The following is a 19272-nucleotide window of genomic DNA, read 5'->3' on the forward strand; positions in this document are numbered from 1 at the left end:
TTGCCTGTGGAGCGTACAACTTCACGCTCTGCTGGGCCGTGCACACCCACAGCCACACTCTTTAACACCCTTTCCCCTTCAGCAGCCCCTGTTTCAGCCGTCATCTTTGACGTGACATGGCGTCCTGAGGGGTGAGAGACAAATTACGGAAGGCTTATTAAATGTATATGCAGCTCAATAATTAACTGGAGGCAATTTACAGGAATCTCTGGGATCAGCAGAAGTTGCCTCCACCTCAGCAGGGTTTATTGCAATCATTAAGTTTCCCCTGCACCGGGGGAGAATTAACAGCAGAGGGGGGGCTTGGGAGGGTCTGTGTGTGTGTGTGGGTGTGGGTGTGTGTGCGCGTGCGTGCGTGCGTGCGTGCGTGCGTGCGTGCGTGCGTGCGTGCGTGCGTGCGTGCGTGCGTGCGTGTGCAGACACATGTGCTGAGGATTTTGCGATCATTCAATTAAACGGGTGTCAGAGATTTGACAGTCTGCTGGGTGCTGGTGCTCCTGTTGAGCCGGGGAGCTGAAACTGTTAATGTACTTTAACTCTGGCAAAGTGACGGAGGCAACCCATTAAGTATTACTGGAGGGTCTCCGGCTCTGACTCCCACAGCAATCAGGCTCCCATTTCTTAATCACATGCCAAAATGCCTTTTATAATAACATTTTTTAATTGATTGGCTGGGGAGACGTGTCACTGGAAGTAAACGGGAGAGGAGTTTTGGAAGCACTCCTAAAATGGAGGTCCAACTGTGGCATCAACAGGCCCGTCTCCGTGTTCTGACTGCAAGCCGCAGCGTCTCACGGTGCCTCCTGCATTTTATTTATTAATCAAAGGCTGAAAGGTGTGCAACAATTATTCACACTGCGTGCCAACATGAGGTGAGGAGCTGCTTGGCGTGCTGAAAACGGCTGATGATTCACAATATATTTCCCTGTCAGCAGAAAATGGTGCAGTCAAAAAACTTGTGCCAGAAATCCCCTGTCTATATATTTAACAGTTTCAGAAATTTCAAGGTGTCACTTCCCACCAAAATACGAAATAATCCCAAGGATTCATCAGGCTGCAGATTCCTCTGAGATGCAGCTTCACGGTCAGTAAATTGTTTACAGATTAATACAGCCGTTATACACCGAAGTTTCTAACCTCGCCGCAGCCGTCATTTATGATAAAATAGGAAGATGCTAAACTCATATGTCAGCCAGCATTACATGGATTGATCTGAGCAGTATGATGAGGTTACAGTGTAGCAAAGCGCCTGAACCTTCAGTGACATTAATTCATGCTGGGTTAAATGCTTACTCTGTACGCTGAGGGGAGACTGAGGCCTTGAAGATTACTGCAAATGAAAAATGGTGCTTATTGATGTGTAGTACATAATTCAGAATGTGATCATCATAATCTGTTTCTCACACACTTCATCTCTCTCCTTTTCTCCGTGCAAGGATTACATCCATCTCTTTCAGCCCTCCCCTAAGTGTCCCTCCCTGCTTTGTATCTTTTTTTTCTTTTACTCATTCCTTTTTCCTATCCTCAGTCGCCCTTCACTTGTTTGTCCCTCACTCTCTAACCCTCGTCCTTTCTGTTCCAGGTCAGAGGAGGCCAATAAAGCCTTTTCAGCAGCGGTACAGATGCATGACGTCCTGGTGAAGGCCTGGGCCATGTGGGGAGACTACCTGGAGAACATCTTCGTCAAGGACCGCCAGCTCCATTTGGGAGTCTCCGCCATCACCTGCTACCTCCATGCCTGCCGCCACCAAAACGAGAGCAAGTCCCGCAAATACCTTGCAAAGGTGAGAGGAGATGCTAATATTGGCAGCACAGTCACTGATGTTTGTTTATCCCCTGTCCTCAGTTGTTGAGGAATTATGAGTGTGGGTGTTCGTTTGCTGTAAAACAAGCATCAGGGACAATATGGACCAAAACTCATATATACAGTATATCACTGTATTTTGTACATAACTGGAGAAATGTTCAGTTGTAAGTTAAAGCTATATGTGCAACAGTAATTATAAACTTTATTTGTATGTAATAATAGAGACCTTTCAAGGTGTATCTCGGTTGTTAGAAAATAACATCATTGTTCCACTCAGTCTTTGGATCCATCCACGATTGCACAAAATCAGCGTCTGAAACGCTAAACCCCTACACTGAAATACACACCGTGGGAAATTTGCTGCTCAGTGCAAAATATGGATTGCAGTGGTGAAAAGAAAGAACTGGACATTTAAACTTCAGGGTCTGTAGTGCTCATTGTATAACTGCGATGTAAGCAAATGGTCACGAGCCAGCAATCTACAGAGGGAGAGAGGAGCGTTGGTTTTTGTTTGTGCTGTGTGTCTCTTGTCATTTTCATTGCACAAAATATTGCAAAACGTACCCACAATGAAACAAGTGCTTCAAACCCTGCAGCTTCCCAAAAATGTCCAGTTCTTTCCTTTGTTCAGCAAAGTTCAATGTCTCTTACACTGTTTACGTGCAGTAGTGGCTGGACCAGAAGTCTAAGTGGAATAATGATGTTGTTTCCTAGCAACCAACAGACACCTTGAAATGGTCTGTAGCACTTTGCAAAACACAATTACAAAGTACTTTAAAGAACGGGACAAAATTGCATACACTGCCAAGATAAAAACAGCAAAAACATAAAAAGTAACAGCATCAAAGAACATAGGCTAATACCAGATGAAACAATGTGTAATAAAAAATACTAAAATTGATTTAAAAAAAAAAAATTAGAAACTAGACAAACAAAACAAAACAAAACAGCTGTTGATAGATGCAAACTGTAGAGAGATGCAAAATGACTTTGCTATAAAGAAGACAAAAGGTTTTGTAATGCAACATGAAAGTCACACTATTGCTGTAAACGGTATTGTATCACTATATCTCATTTAAAATATATTGATATACCTCCTACTTCTAACTCAGCATTCATTCCTTCTTCTGTAACAACAGGAGCTTCAATCAGGCCTTTTATCAAACAGGGTCATTTTGAATTCCCCAGTTTCCTGACCCCATCCAGCCTGTGCATTACAGTTTCTGATGAGCAGAAACCCCTCTTGGACTCTGACTCAGGTACCAGCTGATTGATTATAGTTCAGCTGCAGACGGTGTGGATGAGTTCCCACGGCAGATCGATGGAGGAGTGAAGGCCATCTCCTGGCCGGGGCAGTTAACAGACTAATGGCCTCCCTTGATACATGAGTCTCATGACCCCTCCACATGGACTGACCTCTCTCTAACAGTCACACCAGTGCTCCCATAAACCAGTAGAGTGAGCCTACAGTGGCAGACTCCTTGATAACAAGCATCCTGCCTTCTCACACAGACACACACCAACTCATTCAATAATGAGTCCTTTCTGGAAGGTAAAGCACAAGCACAAGAGATGGCGCTATAGAGCCACTACGAAGTCCCTTTTTTTTCGCCTTCTTTGCATTTTTACGCAGAAACAAGCAACAGCGGCATCATGTTGCTCCAGTATGTGATTTTAGACAGCATGCCAGCATTGAGGAAACAAAAGTGCTGTGATGTTTAACACAACAGTGTTGGCCTCTAGTATGACATATAGCCCACGATCCTGTCCTGCTGGCTGTCCCTTTTACACAGAAGACAATTTGGACCTGTTTCTATGTCCACTGCCAGTTTCAAGGTTAGACAATTATATTGGAGAGAAGGCAGACATCTCTAAGGCCGATATCTCCAACTCTCAGCAACTCACACCAAAACAGCCTACACTGACAAACAGACCTACAGGGAAGAGGACATATGAAGTTTTTTTTGGGTGTGAACTGTCCCAAAATGTCTTAAAATGATGACAAATGTAGGTGAATTCTTTGGCAAGTTTTTGCTTCATCAAAACAAACTGGATCTTTTGTTGTATTATTTATAAATGATGTGGAGGAGAGACAATGTGAAAACTGGACTAAAATGGCTTTTCAAGAAGAGTCAGATTAGAAAGAGTTACCTTCATTTGTCTGTCAGGCTACAGAAAAACACGTGTTAGCATCAGACTTTACCATCATCATCTGCTCTAATAATGGCTACTACCAGCTTCACATGATATCACCATCCCCCCCAAAACAACCACCACTGCCAGTGTTGTGTTGGCAGCTCTTTGTCCTGATGGGTGAAGAGAGATGACCAGTCATTATCAGTAATTATACACAATCTGTGTACCTGGGTTGGTTCTCTGCAGAGAGTCCAGGGGGGCTGAGTGGGGTTAATGTCTTCATCATGATGAAGGTGCACACATAAGCTCACCAGGCAGAGGGGGGAGTGGGTCACCTCCATCCTGGCTCAGCTTTAAGCAGAGTGACCTCTGCCAAGATGCTTTCACTCTTTGCTCTGCTGCCTGACTCCTGGTGCAGCTCTGATTCATGACAGAGATCCTGCAGGAGCTACTTTATTCTGAAATTTATGGAACATTTTACAGTGGTTGTAGAAGATGCTTGAGGTGCTTGAAATCCTTGAGTTTGGCACTGAGAAATTGAAGAACTGGGATACCTTGAAAAAAAGACATTCTTTTACTTGCTCCTTGAAAAGTACTTGAATAAAGTTAAGAGAAGAGAAGTAAAAAAAAACATTAGGAAAAGTTTCTTAACTAGAAAGCCGAGAATGTGCTTGCAATTATTTACTAATGCTGTATCAACTGTATGAGATCTGCAGTGATGCAGATGAATCGGCAGTGATGGGATGGTAAATGCCAGTAAATAGTCAGTGCCAGGATTTTTCACTGACCTGCAAACACTCACACCAGACTTTGTTAGTTGTCACAAATTAGTTATATATGGTTTCAAAGTTTGAACTTTTGAACTTTTCAAACCATGATCAATACGTGTGTGCTCGTCCGTCATCCTGACAAATATTCTGCTGAATAAATACAAGTTTGTAAATGTGCAGAAATTTTTGTAGTTGTAGAAAAAAAAAAATATTTTCGGAATGATGATATTGCGGCACCACATATATCAACAAAGGGGTTTCACAAACACTGAGCGCTTTTGAGAACATGAGATAGAGCTGAAACAAATAGTTGAGTAAATGATGCACTGTGCTCCACTCTGAAAATCTAAGTGCTTTTTTGTCCTTTGCCAGTCACATGCCTGTGACATAATAATATGTTAAATTAAATAATTTGTTAATTTTTGGCTCTGGTGGCATGTGTTCACTCCATTAATTAGGACTAATGTTTCTCTTGCAACATATGATTGTGGAGAAGAAGCCTTGTTTTGTTTTGTCTTTCTTTCTGCTCCTGTCTCCACCTTCCTCCTTTTTTTCTCACATTTTGGGTCATCTGGTTTCATCGGCAGGTCTTGTGGCTGCTCAGCTTCGATGACAAGAACACACTGGCAGACGCTGTCGACAAGTACTGTATTGGAGTCCCACCCATCCAGTGGTTGGCATGGATACCACAGCTCCTGACCTGCCTGGTTGGTTCAGAAGGAAAACCTCTGCTCAACTTAATCAGCCAGGTGAGGCCTCGACAAAACTCTCCATCCCCACTGAGATGAAGCCTAAACGCTCCTGGTCTCAGATAACAACATGTGACAAACAGCTTTGACCGTTGACTATTGTTGTCTTCTTCAGTTCCATGTCTGGATGTCTGCTCCACCTATCACTCATTGATAGTTGTTTGTTTTTTTTGTTTTTTTTTGGCCAGTATGTGTTTCTGTGCATCAGTGCTCATACACGTCTTTCTAATCAAGATAAATTAACTGCATTCAGGCCAAAGTGGCCTCTCTCCTGATTCCTACTTACCAAATCAAGCATTCAGATTCTTCCTCTGTCCTTCTTTCACAGCGATTTATTGGCTTTCAGCCCTCCCTGCTGAATTGGTTTTTAAATTATTTGTTCAAGAAATGATTATAAAGTTAATATCGTACGCATCCGCACTGCAGGAACAGAGCTGGTGATTAAACCCAGGACTAATTTGCTTTGCTTAATGGAGTATTATTTCCGCACAATTTGAAGAGGGTGATCTTCAAAGAGTAGTGTGCTCTAACAAACAGCCGTCCTCTCAGCAGAGCACGAGTATTGTATGGAGGATATGAGACAGAGTGAGGAGGAGGAGGAGGAGTAGAAGGATGAAGAGAGTTTCAGAAACAAGTGGGCAGTATGAGAGATTGGTGTAGTGTTGTGAAGAGACAGAGTGTGTGATGATTACCTTGGGAACCCTCTTTCCTGTAGATAAGGAGGAAACATCACACTGATGGCTGGCTGTTGAGCTCAAAAACTAGCTGCCTTAATGCAAGTTTGCAGGTAAATAAATAAACACAGAAACAGCAGAAACATATTCACTCATTTCCTTTCATATTTTTATCTTGTTTTTTTTTTTATGGAACGTGTAGCCTGTCAGTGTAATTATAGTACAGTACGTGGACAAGACCTCGATGTTGTGTTCAGGCAACATGCATAGTATATCTTACATCAGGATGTCTTTTAGCCAGCTTGATGCCAGAATAAACTGCAGAGTTATCCCCAACCATTTGAGGAACTGGATGCATGAGTCCAAAAAAAAATAAAACAACACTTTAGTGATGACACTATAGCTTACTGGTAGCCAACAGCTGCGCGTTGAGTGGAAGAGGCACAGTCCTGATAGTCGTCAGTAGGCTTGGGGAGAATCTATTTTCTCATACCTTCCTGAAATTTCACGAAGGTATATGACTGTTAGTGTGCAGCACACCAACCACCAGCTTTTTCAGTATAATAAATAATTACGTAAACTCATGAAATAACAAGAATGCTAATATTCTTACACTTATTGCCCTTTTTCATATTTAAACAGAGAAACACAATTGTACATCTTCTGAATTTAAGTTTCTCTCTGTCACCAAACTAAGACTAGCATTAGCTTCATTGCCTCGTTTACTCATCCAAGAACACATTTCATTCAAACTCCACAGGAACAAACAAAAGCTCACCCAAACTGTCTCAGTAAGTCTTAGTAGTTGGTTAGTTGGTTATGTCACTGTTCCTGCAGTCACCAACTCAGATTTGGTGGAAATAAACCCTTAATTGGCAGAGTTAGATGTGAAAATATGCTATTTTTTTAACCACAGACTTTCTACTGTTACAGCCGTTTATAGTCCTGTAACGTTTTCCCCAACCCTCCACCACTCTTGAGTCGTGCTCCACCAGTAGAGTCTGGAGTATGACCTCTATTGGTGCATGCTGTGCACAACAAATAATGAGTTTAATAAGAAGAGGAGCACATTTATTTCTGACTATATTGAAAAACATAGCTCAGGATTTCTTAACATCTGCTATACTGTTATACTGTAATACTGCGATGCCACCCAAGTCTGTTGTTTGTAGTTTTACCCACAAACAACTTTCTCCATTTCGTAAATCCCCAAGTCTGTCCATCCCTGTGACGCGCCTGTAGCATTTTGGCCAGATTATGCTGGTAACTGCAGTGTCAGCAGTCCTCACTAAGCTTATTTAAGTTGCAAGAGGTATCGCTAGGTCTTGTTTTTGTTGGCTAATCCACCTGTCTAGTATCACATGAATGAATTTAGAAATTCCATATACATAAAATGGTCTCGAAATGACAATAATTTTGTTAATTTAAATTATTTTGGTGACAATACATCATCCAAAAAAAGTAATAATCATGACAACGATTTTTTAGGTGTTTTATATATGTGGAGGACATTTAAAGAGGACCTATGGTCGGCACCTCTCAGTTACAGTCAAGTCACTTTGCTCTGCACTTGTCTTTTGCATGTTGATGAATGGCAGTCACTCAGAGATTTTTCATGTATGCTGTGCCTCATCACCCTGTAATGACTGAAGGGTAAAAGGTTGACACTCTCTTCTTCATCCCTCTTTTTTCTATAGAGAGAGAAACCCACATTTTAATGCGCATCAGGCTTTGTCTCTGCCGCTCGCCTGAATTATTTAGAGTTTCTCTGCGGTGGCGGGATGTTTAAAAAACGTATGTTGAAATATTGATGAAGGTGAGGAGAGGAGCGCCTGGGGGCAGGCGGGAAGATGAATCAGAAGTTAACAGAGTATCTCAGCACCCCTCGCTCCCTCACTCACTGCCTTGTCTACTGCTCGCCCTCTCCCCCTTGGCCCACCTCAGCTTCGCCAAAATATGACATTTCTTATCTTCCCATTAGCGGGCTGATCTCTGGTACCTCCTCTTCCTCTCTGCCTTCCTTCCTCTTTCATCTTTAATGCTGCTGTTAGCTGCCACTTAGATAAACTCCCTATGCCCGACTCCAGTCCTTCACCATTCATCATCTCAGTACTTAAAAATCTGTATTTCATCTGAGAATCACCAAAATTACAAATTTACTGTATGTGGAAAATACAAAGTTGAAAAATAGGAGTCATTATGAGGAGGCAGACTGCGGAATACTTTATAAGTGCCTATATTCAACTGAATAAATCTGTAGTGGAGGGTGCACAGTCACAGCTAGGGGTAGTTTGTATTTCTGCAGATTTGCAGAAGGAGAAGAGAACGATAACTTATTTAGAGCTTTTCCTTTATGTCGTTTTCTTTGCTGGAAGCATTACCGTATAGATTGCCGTACTTTAGCCACCATAGAGCAGTTAAAACCCTTTGGTGGTGGCTGAAGGTGTTCCACAGCTGCATGAGCTCACCAATGTTGGCAAGTGTTTTCCTCAGTATAGTTTTCATTCTTCTCTTTTGTATTGTCTCCATGCTGTTCAGACTCAGACCTCCAACAACTGCATTTAGTCAATCCCATCTGTCTCCCTGGCCATTAAACACACAGTAACATATGAAATATCAAAGTGCTCGACTTAAATTCTTCACAGCTTAAGTCCTATGTTGTTTTGTTGTTTAATAGTTTTTATTGTGTACTCATGGTGAGTGTGGATTGAGGGAGCTGAGTCTCCTGCAGAGATCTGGAACAGCTATTTTAGTCAGGACTGTTTTAGTGAGCTGTATGCCGACCTATTGGCAGCTGTAAGCCCCAGCTCGTTCTGGTAGAATCCCTCTGCAGACCTGAGCTAGATCTCAGAAGAACCTGGATCGAGTTTAAGAAAGATTAGAGGTTCCAAAATCCATTCAGCCTCAGGCTTCTTTTCTTTCTTTTTCTATCTCTCTCCCCCCATCGCCAGACCCCTCTTTGTCATACTGAACTCAGTTTTGTTGTTGAGATGTGGAGGTATCTCTTTCTGCCCTGCAGGCGTACAGAGGCTCGAGAAGGGATCAAGTAGCGATGTAATTACAGCCGATGAAATTGGGCTCCGAGACCTGAGAGAACCTTGTGGTTTGGTCTTCCATCAACTGAAGCTAGGCTCACACACCCCCCCCCCCCCCAGAATCCCAAGAAAAATCTGTTATAGGTTTTTGTCCCAATACATAGTAGAGTCCCTCCAGGACTTCAGGATGTTGCAATGCCAATAATTAACACAAATTCAGCCAATCCCCATGAATTCTGCACAACCTTTCATTTTTGTCCGATCACTAACCACAAGTTTGACTCTTTAAAACCTGTTTTTAAACCTGATTTAAAGAGTCAAACCTGTGGTAAAGATGGCAAGGGTGATTGGACAAAAAATGTAACTTAATTGTAGAGCTGTGTACAGCATATTGATTCACTTTGTTAATGTAGTTGCATTGTCACAAGTTTGTCTTTGCTGCTTGCCACAAAGCATATTGTCTCATCATCTAAATTTTGTATTTTGTCAGAAAAACATTAATGTTGTTGAATAATGTCTGATTTCCATTTTAACATCACATTTTGCTGCCCCATTGTATCTCTGTGTGCACAGCAAAACACAGAAAACTAGCAAAGCATCAACTTGTAACACTAAATAACAAAGAACCACAGCTGTAAACAAAACTAGACTGGATTGATGCTTGATTACATCATTGCAGTGCTTAAAAACGTTGAGGCCAGCTCAACAGTAATTTGTAGCGTGTCATGCCTCTCAGCAGTGACAAGGGTCGGACTTCCGTTTGCAGCTACACATCACCAGCCTCCATTAAAAGGTATTGTAGCCTGTCGCTTGAAGTGTGAACACAGCATTACCATCACACAGCTGACATTACCCAATGATTATTAATGTGTTAAACAACAATCGAGCCGTTTTAGTGTCTGTGTTAACTGCTGCTGCAAGGCTTCTGACCAAGCAGCAAAATATGAAGAGCTGTGATGAGATCATGTTATACTGAGTGCGGGCGTACAGAGTACTTCACGGAAACCATCCCAAAGCACTGCATCAGAATGCAGCAACAGCTGTTCAACAGCAATTTCACCTACAAACACCGCAATGTGCATCACAACTTTATAGAAAAGCGCTACGAAATCATACATTTCAGGCTGCATCTATACCAAAAACAGCTTGTAAAATTGTGGAGAGACTGATTGCATAAATGCAGTGTGCCAAAAATACCAGGATGTCCTCCTGCATCCGGGCATATTTTGCAGTATGCAAGGCAGCATGCTTTTCTGGCTGACCCACAATCCTGTGCCCAGTAGACAATTCGTCACATCTACTAATCTGCAGACAGGTGACAGCTGATAGAGGCCACAATGACTAGAATCAGTCGATCACAAACAATTTACAAAATATGAAGTGATAACTCTGATAAAGTAAAAACAGCAGAGCTTTCAGGGTTGACCTTCATACCTTGAGCCCAGTGAATGGCTTTTTGTTTTATCTCCAATTGATAACATTGAATGATAACTTTAAGATTTGCTGCGTTCCAAATACCATACATTTTTTATGTCAAATTTCATGCTACAGACTGTGATGATATATAAGCAAGAGGGTCAAAGTTCAAGGCGTGAAGTAGTGTCTCCTAATTATATGTATTCTTCATGCAACAGTCTGTACTTTGTAATAGTAGCTTCAGTGTGTATGTTACTGAGAATAAACAGAAAATGCAGCTGTTATAAAAAAAATTCCAAGTCAGCCATATTTTCTGAATTACATATTTGGAGATGAGACTAGAAAGATCCAACATTTTCCATCTATATGCAACTTTTAGATTATATAAAAAATATAGTTTAAAAAAAGATCTTTCTTTAATGCAGCGTGTTTTCGTTTTTATACAGAAACGCCAGATGTGTAGGATTTTGGGGAGCTCTGTCACAGCTCATGTTCTACCTTTAGGCTCTGGCTTTGTGCAGTCACACTGATAGTCTAATGTCACACACACACACACATACACACACACAAATATATCAGCTCTCTCATTTTTTCAGAGGGTGACTCCTTTACACCGTCTGTGTTCACTATGTATCGCAGTGATCGCTTTCTTGTATTAATATGTCATTTGATGCCACGTGTGGAATTGTTATTGTCGCCACATAAAGGGGGCATTTTACAGAGATTACAGAGCTTCTGCTGCAGGTTGAAGACTCTTAACATATTTATATGTGAGCCCACAGCACTACATGAGTGGATAATGAATGAACAGTCCTGTTGATGTCGAGCAGTTTTTTTCTTTACATTTTTTGTTTTTTAAAATTGTTCTAAATTTTACTTCCAAGTGCTATTGAAAAACTCCAGAAAAGTCTTACATGTAACTTGCTCTTAGCAGTAGGACCCCTGTTATTATTCTGGCTGAACTCTAGAGTAAGATAAATATTCACCAACAAGGACTTGACTGTATCCTAAAACGCTTTGCAGTTTGCCTCAGTGATTAATATTCCTGCTAACATTAGTCATCTAATTAATGTAATTCAGAAATTATGACCACATCCATGGTAACAAGAAGGATTAAGCTTGAGACTGTAACACTTGCTAAGTAGAAGAGCAACTCTCTACATAAAGCATGTTTTGTGCAAAGACACTCAGATTACAGTAAACTGAAGAGAAAATATTTTACCAGTATGCTGGTGAGGTAAACATTGATTTTCAGCAGACATTTTCAGGGAATACAAAATTTAGATTTCAGAAAACGATCTAAGGTCTTGGACGCTGTACTAATCTAACTAGTGAATGAACTGTGACCTGAGAACGCTACTTATGAATTATACAGCACAGGTAGACGCTGGACTCACCTGCTGCATCAGTTATCAAAGGAGCCCTGCTACTCCACCAAGTTTGAGGTGATTCTGCAACGTGTTTCAAACTTGAAATCTCTTCTGTCCTGACTTCAACCATTAAGCCTTCCAATGTTGTGAGTGACTTTTCTTGAAAGTCTTGAGGGCAATTTCATCATCAGTCACATTGAGTTTTGTAATTGAGCCATGACGTGTTTTTAACTTCCCTAACTCCCCTGACTCAAAGCTTCAAACGCTCCCTGTGTTCCTGCAGAGGTCTGCGGCTGTATCAGTATGATCTCTCTCTCTCTCCTCTGCCGTCCTCAGGGGGAGTCTTTGAAATGTAATCTGTGACCCTCTTTTATCTGCTAGGTGGGACGAGTGTACCCCCAGGCTGTCTACTTCCCCATCCGCACCCTCTACCTGACGCTCAAGATCGAGCAGAGGGAGCGCTACAAGAGTGGTGAGTAAACATGACTGCCTCTTTACCACACTCTGAACATTTAAAGGCTCTTTCTTGCCCACCCCATGCTGAGCTATTAAATGTAAAGGGACGTATAGGTGAAGAAAGTGTGTTTACAGCATTTGAAACATGCTCTGTAATATATTTATTTATAGCTTTTTTTTCCCCACCTTTTTGCTTTTCCAGTTTTGAATACACTCCACTTTTTTATGCCTCCATGCTGGCGATACCCAAGGCCATTCTCATGAGTGTGTCACTTAAGAACAACTTGAAGGAATTTTTTTCAAACTTGGCACAAATGTCCAATTTAAGTCACAGATGAACTGATTAGATTTTGGTCAAAGGTCAAGGTCACCATGAACTTATGTTTGTCTCATTCTCATGAATGCAGTATCTTAAAGAACACCTTAAGGAAACCTTTTTTTAATTTGGCACTAATGTTCACTGTCACTCAAGAGGTACTCATTGGATTTTGATGGTCACAGGTCAAAGGTGAAGGTCACTGTGATCTCGTTTGTCTTATTCTGGGAACTTGATATATTAACAGCTTGAGGGAATTTCTTCAAATTTGGCACAAACGTTGAATCACTGATGAAGTGTGTGTATGTGTATGTAAACTATGTAAACTATAAGTGCAACTTTACTGATTCATGGGCATAAAACCACAAAGCATAGTTTTCTTCTTCTCTTTCCTTTCTGGGTTTGCCAAATCCCCTTTTCCGCTACTCATCTCTCCTCCTCTTCCTCTCCAGATGCATCTGGACAGCAGCAGCCCAGTTCAGTGGGGGCACAGCCTCACTCAGGGGCCTCAGACCCGGGTCCGATACGGGCCACCGCCCCTATGTGGCGCTGCAGCCGGATCATGCACATGCAGCGGGAGCTCCACCCGACCCTGCTGTCCTCGCTGGAGGGCATCGTGGACCAGATGGTGTGGTTCAGGGAGAACTGGCATGAAGAGGTGAGAGGAAAAACAAAGGTGTCTGACTTTGTGTTTTCACTGGATCAGACGGTGAGAAAATAATACAGCCGGCTGTGAGATTTTTCATCCGTGTGTGCAAACGTGTGAAAGCAAGTTGGCGTGAATATCTTGTGTGTCACGCCACCTGGTCTACCTTTGTCTCTGGTGTTTAGTCGGAGGTGTAATCTTCACCTCTGTCTCCAGTTACCTGCCTGAACTATTGTGTTGTCAAAAACTTTTTAAGTATAGAATATGTTCGTCCGTGTTCTCCATCTTAGATCAAAAGATTCATTATTTCTCAGCTGGTAATTTCTCAGATCCCTTTTTGTTAAAACACATCGTCTTAAATCAGCCGTTTTCTCTCCTGCTAGCTCTGTTGATGTGAGGGCATGATGTCGGCCTGACACCATCATCCACACTGATCTGCTGCTGCTATAAATTGTTTTATCCATGCTCGGCAGAATCCAGGCAAGGTAGAACTGGTCTGTGGGTGGAGGGGAGGACTGGGAGACAGAGGCAGCAGGAGAGAGGACAGAGACAGGTGATGGATGGGTTCGATGAGCGTGTAGGATGGGGAGAGGGATTTAGGGCCGGAAGTTTGTTGGTGTGTGTGTGTGCCTGTGTGATTATCTGTGATGGTTTGGGGCGCTCTGCAGCAGCTGCAGGTTCTATGCTTCGTTCCACCGGGCTCACAGGAGGCAGAGGCAAGCCATGCCGTCATCTCCACCATCACCTCTACCTCTCTGCCTCTTATTGTGTGACATCACAGCACCGCACCTTTGTTCCTACAGAAAACTGTGTGTGTCGGTTTCTTCTGTAACATTAGCACCCACCCACTCGCCCATTGTGGGTAGAATTCAGTAGTGGCATTTTACACAGTCACTCTAACGAGCCACTTTGGCAGGTTGCATATGTTTATTAGTGGTGGAGCCCTAGTTCCCAGACACATGGTGGTACAGTGTTGGGTGTTAATATGCTGTTTGTACAAGAGATTCCCAAGAAAGCTGCAGGCAGCAATACCACAGGCTAAACAATCAGCCCTTTCGAAAGAGGCATGTTTTGAATGGGGACTGCTGCACTCTACATTTAAAAGTTATAAATGTAGTTCTTTAAATAAATTGTAACACCATGGTCAACTTTAATCAAATAAAATTACCCAACAACAAAAATGTCGCTAGTGAAAATGCTAAGTGGCTTGTAACAAAACCAAAAAAGGTTCATGTCAAGCTTTGATCAGAGTCAACAGATACTTTAAAAATAATTATTCAGATTGGAGAAAGATTAGTATTACTCTAACTTTTCTCTCTCTCTCTCTCTCTCTCTCTCTCTGCAGGTGCTGAGGCAGCTCCAGCAGGGTTTGGCTAAATGCTACTCTGTGGCCTTTGAGAAGAGTGGCGCTGTCTCTGATGCCAAAATCACACCGCACACACTCAACTTTGTCAAGAAGCTGGTCAGCACCTTCGGCGTCGGCTTGGAGAACGTCTCTAATGTTTCCACCATGTTCTCCAGCGCTGCCTCAGAGTCGCTGGCCCGTCGAGCTCAGGCCACCGCGCAGGACCCCGTCTTCCAGAAGATGAAGGGACAGTTCACAACAGGTCGGTTGGCTTTTGAAATGTACTTACATCTGACTGTGGAGACATAGGAGCAGACAGAACAGACAGAGAGGAAAACAGGAGCCCACTCATTTTGCTATCTATCTTTTGTGTTTGAACTTAGGTGTTTGTTGACTTTAGATTCAGCTGCTTTACATCTTGCAAACTTTGTAACAACACTTGGAAATTTGGAGAGACATAAAAACATTTTCAGGCAGCTTTGGGAATGTTTGATGAGGTACGTCAGACGATGTATATCAAACACCCAGGTAGCAACCCAGCAGCACCTCCTCGCCAGGCATCAGCCACCTTTCAGCACACAAAGCAGCACTGGTGTTACTGCGTGTCCACACCAGTTTAAATGATGGGACAGGAGGCCAACTGGCCTCTGCAGCGTTAAATATTGAGGTGGCTACATGCTTATATCAGAGCTGTCAGGACGGACTGCACCATCACTAGGAGCAGCTGGAGCTTTGGTGTTCTGTAATGTAATTAAGGTTTCCAACCACATGATTTGATTTAGGGAGGGACTGGAGGTGGTCAGAAATAGGTGTGTGTGTCAGTTTGTGTCTTTATTACACTGTGAGCGCTCACGCCCACAGTGGTTTGATTATACACCAGTCAGCTGTATTCTAATCTGAGCTGGTGCAGCACTGCGGTGATGATCTCAACAAGCATGAAGCCACTCTTAGGTTGGATGAAATACAGCAGGAGGCTCTGAGCGCTTTTTGAAAGGCTGAACTCTGTTGTTTAAATTCAGTCTTAAGTGAGTCTGTAAAACATTTGTTACACTACTTCTCTACCGTAACCGTGATGACATTATTTTATTTCTTGGCAGCTGTTTATATCAGCGTGGAGTTTTATAGACTTAGATTAGTCCAACAAAGACTCAGTAAAATGATTTCCACCTTACTGGCACTGAGCAACTTTGGCCAGTTTATACTGAAATATAAATGTAGTGCAGCTCCAGTTTGGCTCTGTACCAGCAGCTGGGAGCCTTCAGTATTTATCCTCTTTGTCAGGGAAACAAAAATGAACAGAGCTCATAAAATATTGGAACAGGTAAATTTGATTGTTCACTGCTGCTGATGCTACAGAGATGAAATATTTTTGAGTTGTTTGAAAACAATTGCAGGGTAGCCATTATGTTCACATTACAGAGAAACCATTCTTTGGGGAGCAGAACTGGTAATGAATTGGCAACATAAACAGTCCTCAAAGTTGGATGATATACAACAGAATCAAAACAAAGTCCACTAAGAGATTTTAAATGTTGGACTGTTATTGCAAACATCCCCAGGGTTTTGTTTTCCTTGAGGGAAGACAACTTCTTCCAGTGTGAGACTAGAAATTGCACGCAATTGTAAAATGTCGTAGAGGCACAGCAGGGTATCAGTACTCCAAAATAACCCAGGACCAAGTAGTATGGAAATTTTTTCAGTCAAACTATAGCTGCATTTGATCCTCCATGTGGCCTGTGTCATTAATAAGCATTTATATATGAGTGTCTGTGTTGTACTGCAATCACACCTCCAAAACAATAGTTGGCAGTGGGGTTGCTGTGCCATTGTGTTGTGTTACTGTATTTCAAAACACATCTAAAACACACATTAAATGCGGCTTAATAGTAACAATATTAAACACAAGTACAAAATTTGGTTCTATTATAACTCACAAAGTTCACAGACAAAACACTTTTCTTATACTCACATCTTCCTCATCAATAGGTATTAAGTATAAATTCTGCTTTAGCATTTGCTTACACAACATGCAGCAGCATGACCATCCAACGCTGAGCAATTGAACAATCCCTACAAACTCACACCGAAACAGAAACAGCTCGACTCTGTTTTCAGTACTCGTTAATAACTGTTTGGTAACGTTAGCCTTGTGGTGCTAATAGTTAGCCCTGTCACCATGTGTGGCAGGTGTAATCTCACAACTGTCCCTGGTGCGAAGCTCACACTCCCACAGCAGCTAGTACTCATACAGTCGGTGGTGAAGTTAAGCGCAGTTTGGTGGTTCAGCGTGCTGAGATGCCACCAAAATGTTGGAATGTTTGGCTAAGTACTACAGGCCACTCCATTCACATTATGGGTGTCGAATGAAGCGCTCTACTGGGATGGGCATCACTTTAAGGTTACTGGTACATTTTTAGATGATAGCCAGCCCTCCATTGAGGTGACCTACTGACAGTGTTAATTGTAGTTTTTTATCTTCAAATTGGCTCAATTTTAAATTCCCAGTGGCTTATTTTCTACTGTACCAATCTTATCTGTGAGGTTTGTTTCGAACTGATGTAACATCAAAGATTAGGAGTTGGAAGACACTCAGTTCTCTGATTCATTCCCAGTTCTGGATTAACACATTTCAAAGCAAACAATCTGTGATCTTCGTGTGTGTTTGTAAAGAACAATGAATCCCTCTGCATGTTCAGATTCATGTGCATGTTGAGGAATCCAAAAGGACAGGTGCAGCTCTAGTTTAGCCAAGTTTAGACTCCTCGGAGACATTTTTCTCCAAACAATCATTCCCCTGTTTTTGGACGCCACGTGTCTGTTTTCCTACATTACATAAGGGAGTTGAACCGCAGTTCACTGGACCCAGTTTAAACACAGACCGATCTGTAGCGTTCAAATAAACGTCTGTGCTTTTGACACCGGCTGCACATACATGTTGGCTGAATTACACTCCTAGTAAACAGCCCCGTCTCTCCTTTTTTACTGCTTCCTCCTCCCCCTCTCCTTCCTCCTCTCCCATTCTGTGCTTTTCCCCTCCACTGGTCCTGAGAGTGGCCAATAGAGCTAATGCGTTTGGCCCTGGGATGGTGGAGGACAAGGACTAAGAGAGAATGAAAAGCAGCTCAGAGAATAAAAAAGATCACCCGACTCGTGGAAGACAAAGGTTAGCCGGAGCTGAAAGGCATCAAAGATGGAGGAGAGTAGATCGAAAACAATCTGTGAGGAAACATGAGGACAGGTGTGATGGTGTTAGCTATCACAAGCACACGAACTGACTGAATGAACAACACAAACAGGAGCAAGCCTCGAAGCGAGCGCCGCGCTGATGAATCTCACCAGATGTTACAGTGCCAGCTGTGCTCACGCAGCCAGGCGTCACCGGGGCTTCTGCGTCGCAGGGTGCCCGTCGACCATCGCTACCAAGCTGTCCCCACGGCGACAGAGACCGAAACCACACAAGCCTTCCAGAGCGGAACAAACAGGGTTTACAGAGCTGCTGAGCAGCCAAGCTCCCGTTCCCCGAACCACGTTAGTGGCTCACTCGCTTTCACAGGGTTTGTGGGCTGGAAAATATGGGTTTATGTGTGCACATATAACATTTGGCAGCAGGGAGGCATTCAAATCCAATTACGGAGAATGCTATTTGCATGAGTTACTGTTTTAGCAGTGGATCTGTTCCAGAGACTTTTGTCACAAGAGTTTCCTGGCTTTTGGATTCTGTGCCTATTCAACAGTCATTGGTCACGCTCAAATGACATTCACCACAGTTCAGAGTAGCTCTGTGCAGCACCTCTGTACCCTCAGCTGGTCGGCAGTCAGAGCTTTAAATGAGAACTCACACTTGTGGTGGAGAAAAAAAAAATCAATTCAGCATAGTATCCCAATATTTGCATTGCAATATCACATTGATGCACGGACAAGTAGCCTTTTTTTTATATATTTATGAATTGTACTATTACAAATTAAACTTTTGGTAGCCTACTAGAATAATAATTGTTTTTTCCAGTCCACTAGATACTTTTTGCTGCAATAAAAATCACTGAAGTGAGATGAATTGACTAAAAACTTTATCTCACTGGATGAAACAGATGTTTACAAAGGTTTCGGATGGGGACATAATTTACATTTTAAAAAATAAAATAAATCCCAATAAATGTTAGTGCAGCAATTTTTGCACATAGCAGAATGTTAAAAATCTCAATAATATGTAGTGCTACTTAAGTTTATTTTTATTTATTATTATTCTTTTAAGATGATATTTTTGCCTTCACTAGACTTCTACACTACAGTCCAACACTACACTTCTACTGTATATTTCATACTCAGAAGGTAAGATAAAGAGGTAGGAATTTTGCCAACAATAGCTTTGTCAATTAAACACACACACACACACACACACACACACACACACACACACACACACTGCTGTGATGACCTCTGATCTGCCCCAAACTTCAGCTCAAGAGTCAGACATAATAAAGTTGACCACACACTCTGAGTTGATCCAACAGTGAGTCAGGAGCAGGGCGGTGCACGAGGGAGTGATGGTTCT

General features: G+C 42.3%; 1 protein-coding gene across 1 annotated transcript in view; it reads left to right on the forward strand.

The window, feature by feature from the left end:
* The window catches only part of LOC121958888 (transformation/transcription domain-associated protein), a 102692-nt gene that overhangs the window by 73889 nt on the left and 9531 nt on the right, over positions 1–19272 (forward strand). The window contains 5 exon segments of the mRNA XM_042508052.1: positions 1583–1784; positions 5301–5462; positions 12339–12429; positions 13182–13387; positions 14721–14982. Coding sequence (XP_042363986.1) covers positions 1583–1784; positions 5301–5462; positions 12339–12429; positions 13182–13387; positions 14721–14982 — 923 coding nt within the window.

The sequence above is a fragment of the Plectropomus leopardus genome, chromosome 19, assembly GCF_008729295.1.
Source record: "Plectropomus leopardus isolate mb chromosome 19, YSFRI_Pleo_2.0, whole genome shotgun sequence".
In the NCBI taxonomy this organism is placed as follows: domain Eukaryota; kingdom Metazoa; phylum Chordata; class Actinopteri; order Perciformes; family Serranidae; genus Plectropomus; species Plectropomus leopardus.